This window comes from Mycteria americana, chromosome Z (genome assembly GCF_035582795.1).
Source record: "Mycteria americana isolate JAX WOST 10 ecotype Jacksonville Zoo and Gardens chromosome Z, USCA_MyAme_1.0, whole genome shotgun sequence".
NCBI lineage: Eukaryota > Metazoa > Chordata > Aves > Ciconiiformes > Ciconiidae > Mycteria > Mycteria americana.
Window position 1 is genome coordinate 33,654,972 of NC_134396.1, and position 24,054 is coordinate 33,679,025.

A 24,054-nucleotide genomic window follows, 5' to 3' on the forward strand; every position below is an offset into this window, starting at 1 on the left:
CAGGAGATGGGCAGGGACTAGACATGTATCTCTACGAGCTGGACAACGATGTGGTAGATTCCTAGGAAATTTTAGGAATTCTAAGAGATTTTTTTTCTCCTTTCCTCCTATGTACAATCCAAAGTTGTTTGGCTAAGATACCACTGGCAAAACAGTCAGTCTCAGCTCTTTCTTAAATCGTTATTCAAGACCTTTATATTAAAGAAAGTAATAAACTCTTTGAATTTTGGGAGCCATTCATAAATGGAAAAATGTGTTACAAATGAGTAAATTCCCTGTCTCCCAACAGCTCAGTATAGTATTTAGTCTTTTTCCTGTGCAACTTTTACTGAGGCAACCCAAGCAAATGAACAAGACTCTAAGCTGTGTGTTTCCTCACATGTTTTACTGAGCAGTTCATTTAATATATCAAATGAATTGGCAAATAACCTTTATTCTGCACATTTCACTGCTTGTATAACTCTGCTCGGTCTATCTAGGATTTGGTTTCTACATGTTTTATCTTTACTGAATAGAGTGTTTTTCTGTAAAACCCTTAAAAAATACTTTTGGGAGATGTTAATAAACAGAAAAATGCATTACAGATGAGTAGACTCCCTCCCACTCAACAGCCAATATGACCTGCAGGATTTTCAAAGAGTACAGCTTCTCAGACTTTGATTTTGGGAGAGCTATCTAGACTTAAACAGGACAGATCCATGTGCACGGATATGCTGTGCATCTGTGGTTTTTCTTCTTCAACACTCCCAGAAACACAGCATCAAACAGTATCAGCTGATGAACAGAAAAATGGTTCTTCACAAGTAGAAAACTTAGAGGAGAATGAAGCGTCAAACTGGCAGGGTACTTCAGCATGGACACTGCAAACTGTGCCGTTAGGTTTGTATCTACACCACTACGTTAATTAGCTAATAGTGTTCTCAGACCTGGAGATGTCACTTCTTGCTTCACTCCAGTGGAAGGAGGGGAAGGGGCTTGCTTGGCTCTGGGTCTTCTCCTGCCTGCCCACTGCCAGGCGACTGGTGACACTTCAGCAGTACTTGCCTGAGAAGTTCTGGGCTTCATTTTTGCTCTGCAGCTTTACCACATTTCATAACTTAATTTTGATCTCCCTGGCTGATGTACCTTCATAGCACAACTCTTGCAAAAAGAAGGCTCTTCTGTGACTTTTGGCTTCTTGGGGTCTTCTCAGTCGATGGTCAGCAGTGAGGATTTGGTGTGAAAAAGAAACACTGTGGCTACAAGAAAACAGATCCCTTCCAGTTGGCAGCATTTCCTATCACATACAGTACTTTATTTAATAGGTAGAGCCACTGTCTGCTGTTGAAGTTGTAGCGAGTTAAACTTCCATCAAAATTTTACCAGCATTTAGGTGCCGTGGGGTGATGCAGGGCCGGACTGACACTCTGTACTCAACTCACACAATTGTGAAATAAATAAAAAGGCACAGCGGCATGAGTTAAGGAAAGAGGATCAACCCTGCTTTTCATGATGCAATTCCTTGCACCGTCACAAGCGTCACGTTGTCTGAGACACGCAGCGTGCTGCAGCACCCCGGTCTCCTGACTGTCACCTGCTGCGGTACCTCAGGCAACACTAATCAAAGGCTAAGATAACCCCCAACCCTTCTCTATCGCTATGTAAAACGTTCTCCTCTCAACAAAGTGGCCGGGACAAGTATTTCATACAGGGCATGTGCTGAAAATCCTTTAAGTGTTTACAGCGTTCTGCCTCCGATGGACTGTATTAACAGCACCACATTTGACTGAAAGAAATAAAACTCCTAAACTGCAATTTTAACCCAAGATTCTCCAAACATGTTTCAATCCCTTAGCTTTCCTACTCAACTTTCCCCAATAGCCACTGGAAAGAAAACCCCTGCCAGATGTACAGAGCAGCAGTACCAGATTATAAAACTCACTGTGGCCCATACTTTTAGAATCCACAGAAAGATTAATTTTCCCCCTCTCCATCCAAAATGTTATTCTTATTTTGAGTAATTTTGAAGCCTAGCAAAGGACATAACAACCTTATTATAAGGCTTACAGGAAACTTTGCGTGAACTTCTGCAAATTCTTCTCCTCTCTTTCTAATCCCTTTTCTTACATAAGTCATTCTTACCCCACCCAATGCCAGGAGAAAAGAAAGAACTCACATAGTAATTTGCAGTATAACAGTCATATGTGGATCACGCTCACATTTTCCACTATACTTGTGTTTTATGTTTGTCGCTTACCCAGTTCACTGTTAAGTGTGTGGTCTTTGGGCAGGATAGACTGAGAGTTGCGAATGTTCCCTCCACCAACAAACCAGTTGACATTGGGGTTCCAGCGGTTCACGAAGCCACAAAGATGATTTTCTTCAAAGTCACATTCTGCAATTGCAGACATCGCCAGCTCAGTGCACACACTTTCATTACAGAAACTGGAAGAGAGGCTATTGCTAAGCACTGGCAGTGCAGATAACACCTATATTTATAAAAATGGACACAGCACTTAACAGCTAATAATAAATGGAAGCAAACTTAGCCACAAGTTTTGATCAATTTTTTATAAAATTCTCATTTCCATCCTGTTCGGTCCAATCTATCTTTTCATATTTGGCAATACGGGACTGCTGTAATTTAGAACCAAATAAAACAGATTTTAAATACACCACTTCATAGTATTAAATAGTCAGAGCATAACTTCCACTTGTAAATCAGGGATGGCTAGAAGCAAAGCAGGACTAGTATTTCACAGCGGTAATGAGACTGTTTTGTTTCCTTCACAGAGCCAAAGAATTGTGACGATTTGGTCAGGCTCCACCAGAGCTACCCAGAAATGCAAAGGTCTCCCAGCCTCCTAGCCACTGAAATTTTTGAACTTCACGCGTGGTTTTTGGCAAATGTCATGAGGAAGTAGCAGTAAGTGTAAATATCAACAGAGTTTTGACTCTGCAGCCTGCAAGATGCCACTGTAAGGAAGCATGAGCAGGCAGACAGCAGAAATAATGTCGCAGCTGTTATGTCTAGTATTTGCAGCGGTCTAGTTTTGTGAAAATATAACACTTGTTCCTGCTTGAACAATAAATAGCTTTAGAATGAATTACTGCATGCGAAATGTCTATATATATCACAGAGATGGGTGAATAAAAACATATATTAGTGTGAGCAACCTTAGCTTAAAGAATATCTGTATTGAATATGGCAACCTACTTTTCAATAAGGAAAAAGCCTTTGTCTTTTTTCTAAACCCAGACCTTTAATTCAGTTTTAAAACTGCCAACAAGGCATTTTTTTCTATGCAGAGAATATGGGAGCTGAGCAGACAGTACTTACCAAGACAGTATCCAGGAGTTATTTTAATTTCGAAAACTGCTATACTGGCGGATTTATCTTGTCTCATTTCACCTTCCAGTACAATCTGCACAATATAAACCAAACTGTAAATTTTAGGGTTTCAGTATTTCCATTATCACCCTGGACATTTTAACAGGATAAACAGGAGAGCAAATTAAATATATGTGGGGGGCTCATCATCCTTACAGTCAGGAGAGGTGCTTTTGCTGGAAGAGCTTGGCAGAATGCATTAAAGACGGAGTCAACGCCCTTCCCGGAGGACAGAAGGCACACTGAAGGACAACGAGGCAAGGCCAGAAAATCCCACACTTCATATAAGAGTAGGGGACTCCAGATTCCTCAGCTGTGGCTATGCAGGACGTTATTGTGGCAGATGCGATGTGACGGGTTTTGGGTAGAAATACCCTCCTCTCGCCTTCTGACTCCTCCCAGCAGGGCACAGAGGACAGGAACGGGTGGGCGCAGCTGCAGACCCAAGACCTGGGAGGTCCCGAGTCTGGTACAGGACGCCGGCAGCTCTGCAGGGCTGCCACGAGGTGCGGGTCCTCGCTGCAGGGCTCGGCCGGCCGCGCTTTCCCGTGCGCTGGGGAGAGCATCAGCTGCCTGACTCAAGCCAGCTCTGCTCACCGAATTTAGGGACAGAGGGGTCGACTGACTCACGCGCTGCCAACACCTCCACCAGAAAGCCTGTGGCATCTTCCGAAATCGGGCTTACCTTGTACTTCTTTGTGCTGTTCGTTAAATCTAAGCTAGCTATGAGCCAGCTATCTGAAGGCTCCTTGGCTGACCACAGCAAGCGATCGAAGCCCTCTCCTTCCTGCCGCAGGTACAGGTTGAGCCTGGCGGGGTCAGGTGAAGCCTCTGAAGTCGTTGCTATCTGATAGATCAGCCTGATACAGCTCCACTCCTCAGAGTACAGCTCAGGGCTGGACAGCACTGCTTTCTCACCCTCGTAAGATGTATCCACAGAAATGTAATGTCCTGGCAACAGACACACATCAGAATAACAAATGTCAGAGGCTTTGCTTTTGCATCCCTGGACAAAAGTACTTATTTATAAAGGAATGGTAGGAATGGTTGTTCTGGGGCTAGGCAGGGAGACTGAGACCCCCACTCATTCATTAAGCAAGTCATTTAACCTTTTGATATCCCACACAAACGCCACTTCATGTGTCTCACAGCATTTTTAATCACAATTTTAAAATTATTGGAAATCTTCAGAGAAAGATGTTATATCAGCGTAACGCAGATTATTAAGTAAGTATTGCCCTCCAGAACTGCTAGCTGTAGACAGACAATTTGATTGACAAGATAATTTACACAGGCAGGAATATGCTGCAGGAATATTTACTTGTTTTACAGATCAAGACTTTTTAACTTCATTTTTGTAATTTAGATTTTAAAACAATACATAAAAAATGCATTGCAGCCAAAAACTTCTAAAGCACTTCTGGTTTCAGAGAAGAAAACTAGAAAGACATTCTTAAGTAGTAAAACTAACATGTACAAATCTGCTGATTCAAAAAAAAGTGCTAAATGTAAAGCTACATTTAAACATATCAGCAGTCTCAATGGGATTATTTCAAAATTACTCTCTGGATGGATATTTTAGGAGCAGGGCCTCAAACATAACCTTCTCTATAAAAACAAAAAAAAGGATGTGATGACAAGCTTAAAATGCCTGAGGAGGCCAAAAAAATGCCAAAGAAACAACATGTAGAAAAAGGAGGCAACAGTAAATAAATCACAGTGAAACAGAAGCCTGGTCCTGGAGACTTTACTAACACATCAAAACCAAGATCAGGAGAGTAAAATGGGATACAGGAGTCACAGAAACCTGGAATGCAATGCCAGAAACAAGTGAAACAGAAAGAGAAAGAAAATAAATAATAAAAAAACCCCCAGCAAAACAACAAAACAAGCTATGACATCCATGTCTGAAACATTATCCCATAGATGATCTGGAAAACGATCCTCCTAACCTAGTGGCAATGTATATCAGACAAATCCCATTCCTGATACTAATTCTCAGCAGCCAGGCTGCAAGCCGGGGTCGTACAAGCTGTCAGGGACTGTGTCCAGCCAGTCCTTTACCCAGCAGCACATCACACCTGTCCTCTTTAGACTCCCCAGCGCAGGTATTTCTTCTTCTTTAATCTCATTTCACTTGACCACAGAGCTTGTCTTGGTTTCCGCACATATGTAAGCACTTGCTTAACCTGGACACATCAGCAGTTGGAATGATGTTAAATATATTTCTTGCCTTTGAGGCACACCCTCCCCTCCCAAATCCTGCTGGAACCCTCCAGTTCTACCAAGCTGACCTGAACCTACCAACTCTACCTGGAATTGCTTCCTAGGAGCTCCCCTATTGCCTTTTCAAAAGTATTCTCTCCAATGTGAAAAAAATCATCCGTATGGACAGTCACTGCCCCCCCAAGGCAAACAGCAGGTACAGATCTGGTATATGAGGTTCCCAAAGTCCTCTCCCATACAGCCCCAGGAAGATGCCAGGAGCGGGCAGCAGCTCTGACAACACTTGATTCCTTCGCCAGTGCATGTTACCGCATCCCCCTGCATCTGCTCCCTCTCTCACCTGCAGACACTGTGCACAGCAACCCATTTGTACCGTACATTTTTGTTTAACAGATGTAAGATAAATGATTGCTACTTACTTTGGGGGTAGATGCAGCCCTAAGCAGTATAAGGGGCTGTGTAAATACAGGAAAGCTGCATTTTCTTTCCCTTTTTAGGGAATGGAATTTTTTTTTTGCCTCTTACCATAATTTCTCTTTATATCTACTGTGTCTGGTTTTAGTCTCTTGGAGGAATATACAAAATCACTGGTTAAGTACAAGTAACTTGTTACTGCAGCAGGGTATGAAAGAAAAATAAACACAGAAATAAATATTTAAAAATAGGCACCTAATGTGCCTGCCAAATACTTAATCTGCCACTACATAAAATGTGAGTGCATAAAACATCCACTTGCATACAGATATCCAGTTGATTCACAAGAGTTAGCATGCACAGCATTTATTTGCTGGCACGTGTTAATCCAAGACATGCACGTTTTCTCACATGCATGGAGGATAAAGGGGAATCACCAAGGCTCTATCAGAAGTCGACTGCTTCTCACACATTTGTTTTTAATTGATGTAAGTGGCAACATCCAGTTCAGATGAAGGATCTGTGTTTTTAGGCTAGTCTGAATTTGGATCATTTTGCTTACAAAGAAACCTACAATTCAGAATCCATGCCTGGCAATTTCAGTTTAGATTTCAGCCCTATTTTGGTTTGCAGTTCATGAGAAACCCCATAGGAAACAGAGCCTTGTTATAATATTCATCTTCTTTTTTTTCCAGAAACAAATTAGTGTCGACATAGGAAAACACATGCACATGAAGACCTCAAATTACCAGCTATGAGGCTTAAATGGCTGCCTGGCTTTAAGACTTAATTATAAGTAGACTAAGGTTCTTCTACAAAAATAGTGATTTAAAAGACAAAGACAACTTCTTATCGAGTTTCCAGTCATGATGATTATGTTACTATAAACTTGACTCTGCCTTCTCTGTTTGCTCTACACTTGCTCTCACTTGGTCTGATTCCCCACTGGTATGAGAGCAAAGATCATGAACTCTGTTTTTAATCAGGGCAGGTTTTTTGGTTGCCTTTTTTTAAAAGATTAATTTGACCTATTCATGAAGTCTGCAGAAACGGAGTGCTCTCACCCCAAACCTGCTAATCATTTTAGCATCCTCTGGAAATTTAAATCTGTGATTGGCCCCACTGAAATCAATGGGAGCACTGACAGAGAGCTTTATGTGTAAGTTTAAATGCTTTGCTAATCAGGATCAGGAAGCCTGGCACTTTGCAGTATCAAGCACAGAAAATGCTAATGTTAAACTTCTTCCAAATGAATGCTGGCATTGACTAAATGGCCTTTATACTAAACTGTATTTCAGTAATAGCAGCGACATGTGCCATTGCTGCAGAAAGGAAGGTCTCACAATGCAGACCTCAAGGACTGACACAGAGCAATTGTGAGAGCAAATCAATGCGAAGAGAGGGCTCCTTGGAGTAAAGAAGCAGACAACTTTCCACACTTTTTTGTGGGAGTAACAGAAGGATATTTAGCAGTCTGTGGAGAATCTGATGAATGCACAGTGCTATAGCCTGAAACCTCTCATTAAAAATGTAACATGCAGCTTCATTTTGCAGCATGCCACATGATTTTCTTCCTCAAAATCCTCCTCCTCCAAATGCCCATAGCACTTAATTTATAGCAGTCATTCAGAAGTTATAAAGAGAGGGCTCCTCTTCAAAATCCCAGGAAAGCAAAAGAGAGGTAGTCACAAAATGCTAGGAAAAGCCTGATGACACAGAAACACAAGCATACAACTTCTGGCAATTACTTGCTCAGGGTGAAGATGCAGCCCTAAGCAGTGTAAGGGGCTGTGCCAAGACAGGCAAGCTGCACTTTCTTTCCGTTTTTAGGGAACAGCATGGGTTTTTGCCATTGTGATGAAGACACCATACAAGCTTCTTCACAGATGACAAAAGCCAGAACTACCTTTGATTGCTAGCAGCTAGCAGTTCCCTGGTGAAGGGAAACACCTACAGCCAGGAGAAGAGATGGGAGAAAGGGGACTCTCAGACGTTATTTCCCGCACCACTCGCTCACTACTGCTGGCAAGCAATGCACTTTTATCCACATTGTACAATGACTCTTTACCTACTGTGTAACTTCACTGTCTTCTCCTTGACAGCTGAATCAAACTGTACAGGACCAAGCATGTGTTCATTTTACATTCCTCCGTGTCCAAGCAAAATATTGAGCCCGGGGGGGATTAGGACCCACTGTTCAAACCCACCCCTCCTCAATGCAACTATGCATTGCAGTGGTGAGACTCACAAAACAAGACCTTTAAAATCCTTCTGTATGCATGTCTCTCATCTTGCTGCTCTAATAAGCAGTTCTGTACAGAGTCTCTCTCAATTACAGTTGGTGATATATTAACTCTATGAGTCATTCACCCAAATTTTCCAAATCTATATTTAATTCTTTTTTTTTAATTTCCTTACCAAATAGGCATCTATACATCAGTCAGCAGTGATTATACCAATGGCTTAGGGGAAGGGGGTTTGAGACCAGCAACTTTTTCCCAAAAACAGTGCAGAAACTACATTGATTGCTGTGTCTGTAAATAACACAAACAAGATAAAATGCCAGACACTGGCTAATAAACTAAACCAAATTACATTGACAAAATGAAAAAAAACCAACTGGGATGACTAAAATTACCAGTTAGCTTTTCAATTACATATTTCCTCTGTAAAAATTTGGAAGGGTAACCACAGACATGTTAGACTCTTTGTGGGGTTTATATCTGACACAGCTGTTCGCTTAGTTCAGCAACAGTACAGCTTTACAAGAAAAACTGCATATAAGCAGTGAGCTCCAAGAGAAACAGTATTAAGGAAATATGAAGCGGAAAAGTTTGGGAATTTACATTTGATTAGGCACTCATTTACACAGAAAATTTGTAAGTAATATCTTAAAGTTGCCCGTCATGTTTGGGTTTTCTCTGTACTTCCCATGCAGAAACAGGAAAGAATATTACCAGGGTTTCTTAGGACAAAACTGATATACTGATACCTTCTCTGGAATCTCAGTGTCTGGATTTTGGGCTGTGCCTTTAGGGTATTTTTAAAATATTCTACTGCCAAAAAAAAAAAGGAGCATCAAAGCACTTCATTTTTTAGGACCTATTAAGCCTTCTTACACGTCCAGGAAAAGTTAGTTAAAAAAATTAATGATACAGCCAGAGAGACATCATTTTGCAAATTAAGTTTGCATATGGAGCCTATCCCTGGGTACAGTTGAGGTTTAGATGAAGGTTCAGAGTCTGAGTTAAGAACACAGAAATTCTACCAGCTACTTCATATGAGATTTTGGGTGAACCTAGGAGAAGGCTTGTGGCACCGGAGAGGAAAGCTTCAGACTCAACACTCCATTTTTCATTCAAATTCTTTTCAGTAGAAAGCAAACTTTTCAACTAAAGTAGACATTTTTTGTTGACACAAATGAAACACAGAACTGTATGTTAAATTTGTCCTATCTATGAAAAGCTGAGGTTTTCTGAAGAAAATTCTTCCTCTAATCAGGAACAGTCACCATGCATTTTGGTAAGGCTTTTTGGAGGGAAGATTTGGAGGGTGAGGTGGGGTTTTTTCAAATTTTTTTAGGCAGTGCCTTGGGAAGGCAAAAAATTGCATGAGCAAGTGAGTTTTCAATTGGAGGGAAAGGTTTTGCTCTACAATTCCATGAAGAAAGTAAAAGTAAAAGAAATCCCCAAACTGACCAAATACACAAAAGCCTGCACAAATATTTCAGCTGGGCGCACAATATTGTACTGGGGTTAGAGAATCAGCTTGAACTGCAACTGTAGCGGCGATTTTTAATGAGAAGACGAATGCAGTTCGGAATACTTTAATATCTTTCGACATACAAGCAGAGGGCTGTTATCGGAGCCGGAGGCCTTTGCAGCAAGTTTTGGTCTATGAAGCCTTAAAAGCTAGGCAGCATCGGGCTAGAAGGCACCCAGCCCTCACCCCAGGTCCCCGTGCCGGATGCTGTCCTGGAGCCCCAGCAAGGTGCCGGTGCCAGCTCCCGGCTGGCTGCAGGCTTCCCCTTGCTGCCCTCGCCTGCCTGCCACGGGGCAGGTCCCCTCTGGGCAGCCTTGCCCACAGTGTCACCAAACCTGACGCACATCAAGAGCCACCGAGACCTCTTGTGTGAGCAAGGTCTCTCAGCAGCAGCAGTGCATCCCAGGCAGCTGGAGAAAGCATCGCCTCTCGCCACCACTGCTGGACCCGCGGAGGAGGTCTGTCCACCTCCCAGGCCCCTGGGGGGGTCTGCCCCACACCCCCCTCCCCAGCCTGATTTGGCAGACAGGGAAGTGTGGCAACAGCGGTCCACCCTTGAGAGAGTCAGTATTTAACCATCTCCTCTTGGTCCTCGTGCGGCAGCAGTTTCTTCCCCGACGGACAGATGCACACACTACGCACGTGGGGCTGAGCAGGAAAGCCTGGCCCACGTTAATGAAGGTAGCGGCTCAGTCCCAAAACATCCAGGGTGGTGCCATGATTAAAGCTACTTGACCCCGCAGGACATAACTGGTATTTTCATTCCCATCAAGCTGCAAATGACTTTATTTCTGGTAAGCCGTTAGATTCACACCAGAAGAACTGCATGGTATATGCTGGGACCAATTAGCATTGTCATCATAGGAAAAAACTTTTTCGTCTCTAAACCGTCTTGTCTCCTCTGTGGTTTCTTAACAGCAGCTCTGTGAAAATAGCTGAGGGATGGAGAAGCAGGAGGTGGTCTGTGTTTGTTGTCTGCAGTGACTGCCATGCACTGCTACTGTCAAGGCTCTTCTTCCTCTTGTGTCTACAGGGGCACCTCAAGCTTAAAGCTGTCACCTTTCTGCAGCAAAATCCGGTGGTCCTGCCTGGCTGCTGCCAGCTGCCACCCCGCTGAACCTGTCCCTGTGCTACTCAGCTTCTTCGGGGGGGGGGGGGGGGGGGGGGGGGCGGGAACAACCGTGTTTCCAGGCAACTTTCACAAAGCTGAGTAGTATTTACTGAAAACAAAAGCATTTTGTAGAAAAGCGCAGCCTGGGGCATGGACGCACGGGCAGGTCACCCCGGCAGTCCCGCACCTTCCTCCGGCTGGATGGGCAGCCCCGACAGCCGGAGCTCCCGCGGCAGCTTTCTCTCCAGCTCACTCTGCTTCGCACACCGAGTCTCCCTCCGGGGACTGAGATTTATCATTGACCCTTTGTTTGCTGCGGCCACCACACCGGGCCAGAGAGCTCATGTTTCCCAACCCCAGGGGATGAATCTTCAAAGGCTCCTTTCCCAGCAGAGGACTTGGATTAACTACCAGCTCCACCTCCTGCCCTGTCCTTTGCTCCCCCAGAAAGTTCAGAAATACAGCTGTTAGCGAGCCTGTCAAAAAACATGGAAGTAATACAATTAGCCCTGAAACACTGTGTGACTGCAGCATCTGGTCGCAGCTACTACCACACTGGCAATGCCTTCCAGCCTCGCTCCGTCAGCGTGCCTGTGAATGTCTGGCAGAGGTCCAGCTCGCGCTGCCGTTTTCTGTTTCGGATTTAGAGGAGTTGCTCCACCGCACTGGGGACGCTTGAACTTGTAAGAGCTTTTTGGCAACAGCTGGGTCCTCTTCTTGCTCTCCCTCCTGAAGTCCCAAGATCCTTACATCATGCACCAGTTACACCAGATCTTCCGTTTGTTCCAAGCATGTGGGTTTGTTTTCTTTCACAATGACCTCACAGATTTTTATATACTTTTCAAGTTTTCTTTCTGCTTGTTCCAGCCAACCCATCGGTCCCAGTGAGCTGTTGTTCAGACCGCTCAGTTCTCCTTTTCACGCTGTTCTTTACATAATTTTGACAACTTTTTATCTGCTGACACAAAGGCTGCCAGGTTCTTTGCTGTTATCTCTGGTTTTCCTTGCAACAGCTCTCTCAAAAAGCCATGTCTCTGATTTCTATTAGCTGGTATACTTGAGCAGGACGTAGGTAAGATTTGGAGACACAAGATTCTCTGCTGTGAATTTCTGAATTGGAAATAATTCAGAAAAGCCTTTTCTTTATTCTTTGGCATCCTAAATCAGTTTCCATTGTCCCCAGTGCACAGGGAATATTAAAGATAAAAAACAGATAAAGTAGAAATCATCAGGCATCCATTTGTTCACAGTGCTCATCTCTTTCATTACTAACTCTATCCCTTTGCTAAATCACGTTTCCACCAGGATCAAGCACACAGGAGAAAGCACTGTGATAGCTCTTGCAGCACAGCTGCTTGTCCTGGCAGAGTGCATCACAGGGCTGCCTTCCTTCAGCAAAAGAATATGAAATTTCACTCCTATAGTACTCCCTTGCATTATCTTGTCTTTGTTTATTGCTCCTTTCATTTATTTGTGCAGATGCACATGGTGCGATCTGGTGGAGTATGCCTGTAACATATTACGAGCTCTGCTCTGTATTACGTGCTGAGCACGTCTCAGCCTGCCCAAGGCAAACCTACCCATCCGCAGTCCACACAGCTTTGGCACTTCTTTGAAGAAACATCCATCAGATTTGCAACCCAGACCAAACTGTTGGCCCACACCCCACAGGGGAACCAACACGAGGAAGCTGGTGAGCCAGAACATGAGACAGGGGACTTCTCGTCGTGTTTTAAGAGAGGGGATTTCTGGAGCCACTCTTCTCCTCGGATCAGAGTGACAAGCACAGCCACAGGGAGTAAGAGTTTGAGAGAGAGAAGAAAGAGATACTCCAGCCCAACCAACCCTGATTTGGTTGCCGCATGTCAGGATTTCCATTAATCTGAAAGATCATGCTTTTGTGCTTCAAAAGTAAAGACTTCTTGGTTGAGAAACTTCCTTGGTATGCTCCACAGCGGTTAAACTAAAAGCTCGTGGTGCTCAGTGTCTAAGCAAAACTCAGAAGCAAACTTGCACTCAGCCAGGGAAGCAGGAAGACTCTGCTCCTCTGGCAGTGGGAGCAGCCCCGGGAGGGAGAGGACAAGCGAGCCTTGGAGCCAGGCAAGCAGCAACAAAAGTCTGCCCAGCATGACTTGGCTTAGGTGCACGAGGGAGCGGGGTCACAGCGTGCAGGGGGGTCCTGGGCCAGGCTGCAACACTGCCCTTGGGGAAAGAAAAAGCCCTCAACCGGTAGCCTTCTGGAGTGCATCTGCAAACCACAGGGACACACTCAGTGAAAGATTATAAAAGCAAAACTTTTCTACTGCATGGATCTGCTTTCTCTGCATCTGCCAAATCACTTGGCCTACTGCATTACCCCAAAAACCAGCTCATCTGCCTAAACGCTTGTCTGTCTCTCCCAGCTACATCAGATCAACTAATAAAATGTAACCTTTGCCCACAAGCCTTGTCCCTCCAAGGAAAGTTATAAATGTGCTTGGCCTATATAAATTACATTTACTCTGATACTCACCTGGGTCCTAGGTCCTACATAGACTGAAATATTATTTGGTTTCAAAGTATTTGAAATATTTATTTGGTTTCACTGGCTTCAGAAGTTGAACTCCTGTGAGTTCAGTTTTCTGCTTTCCATAAGCTTGGCGGTTTTATACTCTTTTTTTATACCACCATCGTTAGGGTGACTGGCAGGCTCATGGAGGGCTGATCAGTGATCTCACCTCACAAAATACAAACAGAACTGCTAACAGATGAGGTACATATTGATATCCATCTCCTGAAATAGCAGGCTACAGAGAGTGCTTACAGGTGAGTTAATCAGATCCTGATGGGTGCTAGCAGTAGCCTGGTAGAAGGTCACCTGAGGGAATCAGCCTAGCCACACCATCAGTTTCCAACAGCTGTTGGAGGTCACTGTCTCGTAATGTGTTTATCACCAGCTGCTGCTGTGGCAGCCCCTTAGCTGCTTGCTGTGATTACTCAGTGGCCACTCTCGAGTAATCCACTCTAAGCGAGAAAGCAGCCGCAGTGACTCATCTCCTGCCCCAGCAAGCTTCATCCTGGACCAGGAACATGCAATGGTGAAGATTCAGCATCTGCAACCACAAAACCTGCAGCCAAGGAACACAGCTATTGATGCTGAACATCACAACCACCAGGACCATGGCTAATATTTCCTGGAGCTCTGCACAACTGCATCTGGCAGTTAAGCCACTTCAAAGATCAACACTGGCAGCTTCAATTTACCAGGGATGTACACCATTCCTGTACATCATTCCTGCCCGGCAAGGCAGCTGGTAGCAATGGAGGATGAGTGTGAGTGTGTACAGACAGACTGAGCCAAAATCCACAAAATTGGAGAACAGGGTTTTTCAAGAGTTCGTCAAAATAGCCCCAAGTTAGGTAAGTGTAATCTCTAAAACATCTCATGCACATTTCAAGGGAATGGAAAGTAGTCATAAAACTAATCCTGAAATCTACATTTGCCATTTGAGCTTTAAGTATAACCTGTTGTACTGTCACATTCATTAGGGATCAAATCCCCTATGTCCATAGATGCATTCACGTATAATGCATCCAGCTTCCTGCCTCTTCCCCTCAAGCAGAAAGTACACTTCAAATGATATATATCCATGTTCTATGGTAGAGTACATCCATTGAAAGCTGAGCACAGGGGCTCTGGTCATAAGCCTACTCCTGCAAGGGAGCTCCTTTCAACAAACATGAATGATGACTTCTGGCTGAGTACCCTTAAAGAGAAACTGTTAAAACTTGCAAAATTAAACAAGAGGTTAATTTCACAGCCCAGGAAGCCTGGAATTCAACCTATCAAGGCTACTCTGAGTTTTGGTTTTTCCTTCTTCAATTATTACTCTCCATCCCTTTTTGTTGAGTAGATAATTTTAAAAATATGAAATGCTACAAATCAAAAGGCAGGAATGAAAACTTGCTCTGTTTTTATCTAGAAACTTGCATGTACTTATTAACCCCAAAATGACTTCCCAGTTTTTACAGGGATTATAGAAAATTGCACATTGATAAATTTACTGCTGGTCTCAAAATTCAGAAGATCCAAAAGTATTTGTGGGGAAGGGCTGATGCCCTGTGGCTCCCTCCCCTCTGCCTCAGTAATTGCAGTCTCTGGTACCACTGGAAGGAGATTCGGTTATGGAGCTTTGGCACCAAGCAAGACATTTGGACTACCTAGAATTACGTTTGTAAGGATCACTCGGTATTGAAAGCAAAAGACACCTCCTTGTGCAAACTCCAGTCTAAGGGAACAGGAAGAAATGGATGCCAATGAATGTTATGAATGTTTAGGCATTTGGAAGATTTAGGAACCAGTATTCTGCTTTCCATAAGGCATCCAATTGCTGACCATAATCAACAGAATTTTGACACATTTCAGGTTCCCTGGGCTTTGTGTTTTAATTAAACTAGCCAGTCAAATTCTTCTTCAGGACTGAGTCCAAGTCAGTGACCCACCTTATAGATCTGCATTCATCTCAGGCCATCGCATGTCATCCCGAATAGGCACAGGGCTCTGCCATCTGTCTGGCCCTGTCCACTCTTCACACGTCTGTCACATCGTGGCCTCTCTGCTTCCCCTCGCTAGGCAATGGTCAACAAACGAATTCCTTCGGCAGCCCCTTCACACGCTCCCCAGCTGCCCAGGGACACTTGTCATCGCAGATGCTCAGACTTTATTCTTAACACAGGCCCCAAATATTTCCTTTTTTTTTTCCAGATAACTTTGGAAGTGAGAAGCTACTGAAACTTTTGGGAATTTTAGCACTTAGTGCAATGTCATTCCAGTGAATATCCAGCATTACTCTCAGGCATTTGCTTGCAAGGGCATTTAGCATACCCCAGCTGAGCTATGAGACACATTTATCAAGACAGAAATAGCACTTGAGATATAAACTGGTCATTGGAAAAAATCTATCAATCTGGCTCTGCCAGTTCATCCACTGTTTCCTTCAGGATATCCTCACTGACTCCCATTTCACTGCCAAAGTAAGTAAAAGCTTGCCAAAACTTTCCAAAGTATTAGAGTTTATGGGCCCTCATTAGATTTTTTTTTTTAAATTCTCTCCCCCCCCCCCCCCCCGATTATTAAAGCTGTTAGGCCTCACTCTACTTACTATACATCCTAAATATCCTAGAGTGATCACACAGATGTTAATGAAGCTTAGGGAAATCCATAAAACACCATGTAGATTAATTTACCTTAATGGACTCGGGCTGCCAAATCTCACCGGGCACTTACTTAACACTACCCACAGGGAGCAGTTCCCTTGCAAACGTGTGCCCCGATTTATGGCTCAGAATGTAGTTCAAGGACCCCAAAAGGTCCCAGCAGATCTGACCCCGCATCCTCCCAGCTGGCTGTTAGTACCCAACAGTGGTCACAGATGGACACTCAGGGAAGAATTAAGTGTAAAACAAGCACATTGAGATACTCTCCCCTTGCCCTCTCAGCCCTGCTGCCATTTTTCAGCGTGGACGACTGCCTGAGCTGGTTGTGGCATTGACTGTGTCAACAGATGAGCCCGACTGAGCAGCATGTGCCTTGTACTTACTCTAAATAAAAATAAACTATGCAGAAAATAAACCCTGCAGAAATAACTTTGCTCTATCTGCCAAACTTTGTGTGGTCTTTCTAAAAACAGTCCTTAGTCCAGTTCTTCTGAGAAAGCCTTTTAGTGTTGTATTTCCCATAAAGTATAGTTCAGAAGTTTTTTGAGACAAGGCAAATGCTGGAACGCTTGAAGGTGTTACCAAGGTTCATGCAGTGTCAACGAACACATTCAGCACTGGTCCCAACACATTTTCTGTATGTTTACAGTTTCCCCAGGAACAGTGAATTCTCTGCTGGAAAAGTATTTTCTGCAAACATGCAGCCTTTGGGGGGAAATGGGAGCCCGGAGCTCGCGCCGGGCGCATGCGAGCACTCCCAGGCGCCGCTCTCCGCACTTGACAGCATCGGCTGGGGTCCTGGCGTGCCTGGCTGGTCACTGGCAATGACTCACCGCTTTGTTTCTGGTGTCAAGAAACAGATTTCAAGTCTCAAATTGTCCCGGCAGCTGATCCCACCAGTTCTGCCTGTTACCCTGCAGAGTCAGAAACTGCGCTGCCTGCAGAGAAAGCTCATTTTTTACTGCAGAAATCTGCAGCTGTACTCGCCCAAGAAGTATGCACGGACATCTTTGGGATTACAGAGGCAATTAACTCCTGATTAAATGTTAACAAGGGATTGGACTTGTAATTTTGGGTTTGGGTTATTTTGGGGAACCCAAACTAAAACCTTTATTTTGGGTTCAAATTTCACACATAGGCTGCCTGTTTCTTAAAGGTGAAGGTGTAGGATTGTCTTTTCCAGCCTCTGCTCCAAGCCGTAAACTCAAATAGCATTGACAGCTGCTCTGCAGCACACAAGAGACACTGGCCATGAAACATGTTATCAGTGCAACTTTCTGACATGGTCCCCAGCCTCTCTCTTTACTGTAGAGCAGGAGAAAGACCCATTTCCGCAGCACAGAGAGGGTGAAACTCCCAGAGCTGCTGCTCCTCCTCCACACCTCAAAAGCTGAGAGTAAACTAGGCCACAAGAGTGGCTGCTTGCCAAGTTTTATCTTGGAAAACAAGGGAAATATTTATGACCGTTGGGAACTTGGAAAAAAAAAAGACAACTTTTCAATGCGTGATACTGAAATAACCCAAAGTACTGAGCCAGTATTCCTATAACTGCGGTGCTCTGAGGGAGGAAAACACAAGGTCTCATGCACCAGTCTTCAAAAGTCTGGTCTCTAACACTACCAAGAAGCTGATCCAAGCCAACCTGGTATACCACAACCATCTAAGGCAAAAAATCTTCACATGCAGATTTTAGGAAAATGTAATTTCACAAGATCACTGCAAACCAGAACTTTGCTATACAGATTTTATTTTTTCATTTAAAAAAGAAAAATGCTAATGAAGGGGGGATCAATCAAATGCATCATGCAAATAGGTAACTACATTTTCTGTAAATTTTTAAGAAGCAAGAAAGCACACATTGCTTTGGAGAGCAAGGGATACAGCATGCAACACAAAGAAAGCAACCAAGCAGGGGTATTCATATACACCATTATTTCCTTGCTTTTAAAAGTGCTCTATTTTCTGTTGCACAGGCTTTTTTTTCCCATGCCAGCTTTTTAAAAATCTGCTTTAAAAAAGAAATCAAAGTCTGCAATATCTTTTACATTTTGCAAATAAAGGAGTTGTTTCTTTGTTATGCTTCCGACTCTTGAGGCAAAGTATAGGAGTATTAACAGTCAGGAAACTGGCCTCAAGAAATGCTCATGGTTGTCCTTGCAACCCTCTGGGGAGGAAAATGTCTCTGCTTCCCAGTTGTTATCAGACCCGTGAACCAAGCTGCTTCAAGACAATATAGACTGATTCCAGCAAGGGGAAACACACAACGAATTTTAAACCTGCTTTCCTCCTCTACATCTCTGTGCCATGTGAAGCCCAGTCAGGAGAAAATTAAAGCCACCGTGCCCTACTGAAAACAGATCTGACTGGGTTGCTCAACCTCTGCTCAGCTATTTCATGAGAGCATAAACCTGTAGTTACTTCTTTGTATCTATCTCCCTCCATAAGTAATTCAGTAGTATATGAGGGCTTAAATTCTGCATCAGATAGATATAAAAGGGGATGCAAATGTTTTCAACTGAAAAGTTTGTTTAGTCGTGGCCTGAGGGATTGCCAATGGACCACTGGATAGAACCTATGAGCATACGCTAAGTTCTCTCATATTAAGCAAAAGCTGTGGCTGCCTGCCAGACGATGAGAAATAACTCTATGGCAAAGAGGCCTGCAGATAGGCAGGTCAGTGACAGGCAGAAGGCTGGCAGCTACCAAAACCCGCTGCGCCTTTGTGTAGGTCTCTTGGAATTTAACATTTGTTCTTTGGCATGGAGGAAATGTGTCACAAGAAGCAGCTGGCAACCTCATTTGGACAGGAAAGGAGTCCTCCAGTGCAGGATCTGAGGCAAACATACAGATTCCCTACTGACTAATTTTCGTGGTTAAAAATGATGAAGGCACTCCCCATCAGGCACTCACCTACAGAACGCAGTGCCCAGGCTTGCTGTTGCTGGTGTGACCTGCACACTGCAGTGTCTCCTGTCAGGCTCACTACCTTCTTTACTTGTTTGCTGAATCTCCAGGACATCCAAAATCCCTAACATAAAAATTTCCTTTTGGGCACAATTTTCCCTCTGAAATTTATATCCTTTCTTTTCAGGGAGAAAGGGTACATAGACATTTGATGGGACAATGAAATAGTTTAGTAAGTCTTTCTTATTGAAAAGCAACTGTGGGTCACTTTTTAAAGGTGCTTACCCGTCTTGTGGGAGTTCCTGGCTACATCAAAACAAATGTGAGAGAAAACAAAGTGGGCACACCTTGACAGTGTCTGGTTAACATTATCATTTATTTCTTCTGCAGAAGCAATGATGAAGGAGATTCCCATTGTAGCACCATGGCTTGAACTTTCAAATAAAATCAAACCTCACCTTTTTGAATGCCCTTTCACAACAGTGCAGAGTTAGGTACTAGAATTCAGCCTCAGGGTGGCCTTTTAGTAAGCATTAATTGAAAAGGAGAAGTCTAGTTTCTGCTGCAGGAGAGCTGAAACTTTGCTTTTAGTTTGTATATGGTCATATCGTGTATTAGTACAAGTGTTGCCATAGAATTACAACATATGCAAACCTGGGCAACAGATCATGCAAACAGACATAATCTTAATAATGAAGTATGTAAACAAACAGAAAGCAAATTCCACTGCAACTAACCTATTGTAATATATTTCTGTGCCAGCTATGAAAGAAACAGGGTAGCATAGCTGAATATAAAAATGAGGTTCAATAAAATTCAGAGCCTGGTCAAGATGAGTCAAATATTAATTATGATATTCAAAACTAGCAGCCATATGTTAATCTCAGAAAATTCTCAGATATTGAGAACAATCTTTGATACAGACAGCTAAGGATTTGATGGATGGACTCAATGGACACAGAATTGGCTGGATGGCCACATCCAAAGAGTTACAGTCAATGGGTTAATGTCCAAAAGGAAGCCAATGATGTCTGGTGTCCCTCAAGGGTCTGTACTGGGATGAATACTGTTTAATAGCTTCATCAGTGACATAGACAGTGGGATTGAGTGCACCCTCAGCAAGTCTGCAGATGACACCAAGCTGCATGGTGCCATTGATTCGCTTGAGGGAAGGGATGCCATCCAGAGGGACCTTTACGGGCTTGAGGAGTGGGCCCGTGCAAACCTCATGAAGTTCAACAAGGCCAAGTGCAACGTCCTGCACATGGGTCAGGGCAATCCCCTGTATCAGTACAGACTGGGGGACGAATGGATTGAGAGCAGCCCTGCGGAGAAGGACTTGGGGGTAGTGGTGGATGAAAAACTGGACGTGAGCCAACAATGTGTGCTTGCAGCCCAGAAAACCAACCGTATCCTGGGCTGTACAGAAAGAAGCATGGCCAGCAGGTGAAGGGAGGTGATTCTCCCCCTCTACTCTGCTGTCATCAAAACCCTACCTGGAGTACTGCGTCCAGCTCTGGGGTCCCCAGCACAAGAAAGACATGGACCTGTTAGAGCAGGTCCAGAGGAGGACCACAAAAATGGTCAGAGGGCTGGAACACCCCTCCTATGAGGACAGACTGAGAGAGCTGGGGTTGTTCAGCCTGGAGAAGAGAAGGTCCTGGGGAGACCTTATTGCAGCCTTTCAACATATAAAGGGGGCTTATAAGAAAGATGGAGAGAGACTTTTTACCAGGGCCTCCAGTGACAGGACAAGGGGTAATGGTTTTAAACTGAAAGAAGGTAGATTTAGGTTGGACATAAGGAAGAAACTTTTTACAATTAAGGTGGTGAGGCACTGGAACAGGTTGCCCAGAGAAGCTCTGGATGCTCCATCCCTGGAAGTGTTCAAGGCCAGGCTGGATGGGGCTTTGAGCAACCTGATCTAGTGAAAGATATCCCTACCCATGGCAGGGAGGGTTGGACTAGATGTTCTTTGAAGGTCCCTTCCAACTCAAACCGTTCTATGATTCTATGATACTAAATATGAATGCAACTGTGGAGTAAGTTGGTGGGATAGGAGAATAAAGCAATTAGTATAGCGTACTTCATTACAGTTGCTATTTCAAAATCAATTAATTTACTTAATGTTAGTTGAAAACTAAAAGTATGTCATCATTGAAGGTAGCAGCAAAGTCAATTATTTGAAGTAATACCTATGTAATCAGTTTGATTTGAATCTGACCAGGGAATAAGTTAACGTACTCACCTCCAGAATAACAGTCTGGAGCTGAACAACCCATCTCATGCTTGTTTCTGACACTTACTGAAGTTGTCACAGAGCAGGTCCATTCTCCCTCACAGCTCATTGCTCTTTGGTTATGGGTGCTTGCAGACACGTTGCTGACATGAGGCTCTTGTTATCAGCTACAGATGATGGGCAGCAGAAGCAGTTGAGATAGAGGGCTCGGTATTTCATAATTTTTATAATTCTCTCAACTTTCTGGGAAAATTTTAAGGTTTGTTGTTTGGCAATTCACCTCCATAAAATGGTGGAAGAGCTAAAGAGGTTGAAAAGCAGAGCCATGACTCCAGGTTAAGTACAAAAATTCCATGGTGCATATCAATTCCTATTTGACCTGGACTCCTTCAGCATCCCTCTCTCAACAGATTTACTGTGGTCTAACTATCTAATGCCTTCATGTCTTGAGACAATCTCTATCATTCTAGATTCTCACCCATGCCCTTGCAGGGCTGTATTTCTTGTAGCCTTCAGGTGGCTCAGTGGTAACAGTGACTACAGGAGCACTAATGGAAACCTGGCAGCAGATTTCCCGTGCACATCATGCAACCTCCTCAGCAACATGTCACCAGAGTCACCAGTAAAATGTACAGACCCACTGTGCAGGTACAGCCTGCAAACATCTCTCCCCAAAAGATCTTACAGGCTGTCTTCTTCCATCAGGCTAGAATGATGCATTATTATGAGGACCCTTCAGACTGCCAGCCTTCCCTTTCAGGGAGTTTCCTGCAGTACAGTATGGGTCATACACATGCTATACAAACTAGGATGGTTCAATCACCAAATTACAAAAGGCTTCAAGAGGGAGGTTCAGCTAGTACAGATGTCCAGCAGGGAACCATTCCATTTTCCAGCAAGTTTCAAAGATTAAGGTTTTTCTTCTCTTTTCACAGAATCATTTGAATATTTTCAAACTGTGGACTGTGGTGGTTTAACCCCAGCCGGCAACTACGCCCCACACAGCCGCTCGCTCACTCCCCCCACAGTGGGATGGGGGAGAGAATCAGAAGAGTAAAAGTGAGAAAACTCGTGGGTTGAGATAAAGACAGTTTAATAGGGAAAGCAAAAGCCGTGCACGCAAGCAAAGCAAAGCAAGGAATTCATTCACTGCTTCCCATGGGCAGGCAGGTGTTCAGCCATCTCCAGGAAAGCAGGGCTCCATCACGCGTAACGGTTACTTGGGAAGACAAACGCCATCACTCCGAACATCCCCCCCTTCCTTCTTCCTCCCCAGCTTTATATACCGAGCATGACATCATGTGGTATGGAATAGCCCTTTGGGCAGTTTGGATCAACTATCTTGGCTGTGCCCCCTCCCAACTTCTGTACCTGGCAGAGCATGGGAAGCTGAAAAGTCCTAGACTAGTGCTGCAACAACTAAAACATCCCTGTGTTATCAACACTGTTTCCAGCACAAATCCAAAACATAGCCCCATACTAGCTACTACAAAGAAAATTAACTCTATCCCAGCCAAAACCAGCACATGGCCTTACACTGAAACTTCTACTGCTCTGGGCTTCAGCTGGAGCTCTTCCTTTCTTTCTCACTTTCTCTCTCTCTCTCGAGTAGCAAGAGAGATAGTTAAGCTGACAAGTGGGCGCCACATGCAGTCTTGCAGTAAGCGGCTAGGTTATTTCTCTTAAGAATAGTGGAGTAACTTGCAGGTTGACTAAAGGCATAGCAGTGAAATTCCCTTCTAGCTGCGTAACTAACAGAAAACACAAAATGGTCTATCAAAAAGAAACAGCACAAAAGCTAAGTGACTCTGGAAAGGCTAACTAACAGAAAAAGATCTAGCTGACCCAGCACAGCAAAAGATCATTGGAATCCTCTGCTAGTAAGGGGTGATTGATCAGGTAACTCTATTTTTGGCTTCAACACCCACCAGCTGTGAAGTCTACTCCAAATTCATGAGTGCTTTTTCATATAAAAACAAACACTGATTACAGCTCTTTGTTTTTTACCTACATGTGGTGTTCCAAACTATGCATACCACTCATTTCCATATATGACAACTTCACTGTGCAAAGTTCTCTCTCTTTTTCAAACAAACTAGAGTTACTGCCCTAATAACTCTCCAGTTTGACACTTAGTTTAAAATAAGCACTGGAAGTGGCTATATTTAGAGAACAATCTGGTATTGGTATAAATCCTCTCATGTTTCCACTTAAGCACACAAGAATATTCTTGGCCAGGAAAGAAATCCCTCTGCAAAAGGCCTTATAAGAATTAAAATGCAAAGCAATGACTATATAGGAACTAGTAAAGATTCTTGTGTTTGAACTCCTCCTGCTTGTTACTAAACTTCAACTAATCTTATACAAAGCAACCGCTTGATTTAGCATTGCCTAGCTATATGTATGCATATTTAAAATGTTACAAGCCACCTTACTTGAAATGCTATAAGCAACAGCTTAAAATGAAGCATTCATGTAAGTTTTCAAGGATATATATGAAGATGTTAATAACTGGTTTGCTGACAGTAAGTACTGTGAAGCTGAATATGCAACTGCAGATGCAGATGATAAGCAAACCAGTATACTGACACAGACTTGTAAACAGACTTTATTCCGTGTACTGACAGATTTTATCATTGTTTGTGCCCTGGACATTATCATGTTCCCAAGGCATATCTCTAAGGGAAAAAAATCAAGTAAATCCGGTTTTCTTAAACATATTTATTGTTGCTATATTGCGTACACTTTAAAAATCCAGGTACCAGGATGCTTGTATTTGCAGTTTTCATTTGTGTACACCTAGGTACTCTAGCACTCAAGGCAGCCTTTAAT

The 24,054-nt window shown here is 43.6% G+C and overlaps 1 protein-coding gene across 1 annotated transcript in view; it reads right to left on the reverse strand.

The window, feature by feature from the left end:
* MAMDC2 (MAM domain containing 2) overlaps nt 1–24,054 on the reverse strand; it is a 63,399-nt gene that overhangs the window by 25,313 nt on the left and 14,032 nt on the right. The window contains exons 3-5 of the mRNA XM_075526995.1: nt 4,056–4,321; nt 3,320–3,404; nt 2,237–2,374 (exon numbers count right to left, since the gene is read on the reverse strand). Of these exons, the coding sequence (XP_075383110.1) occupies nt 2,237–2,374; nt 3,320–3,404; nt 4,056–4,321 (489 nt within the window). The remainder of the gene's footprint in view (nt 1–2,236; nt 2,375–3,319; nt 3,405–4,055; nt 4,322–24,054) is intronic.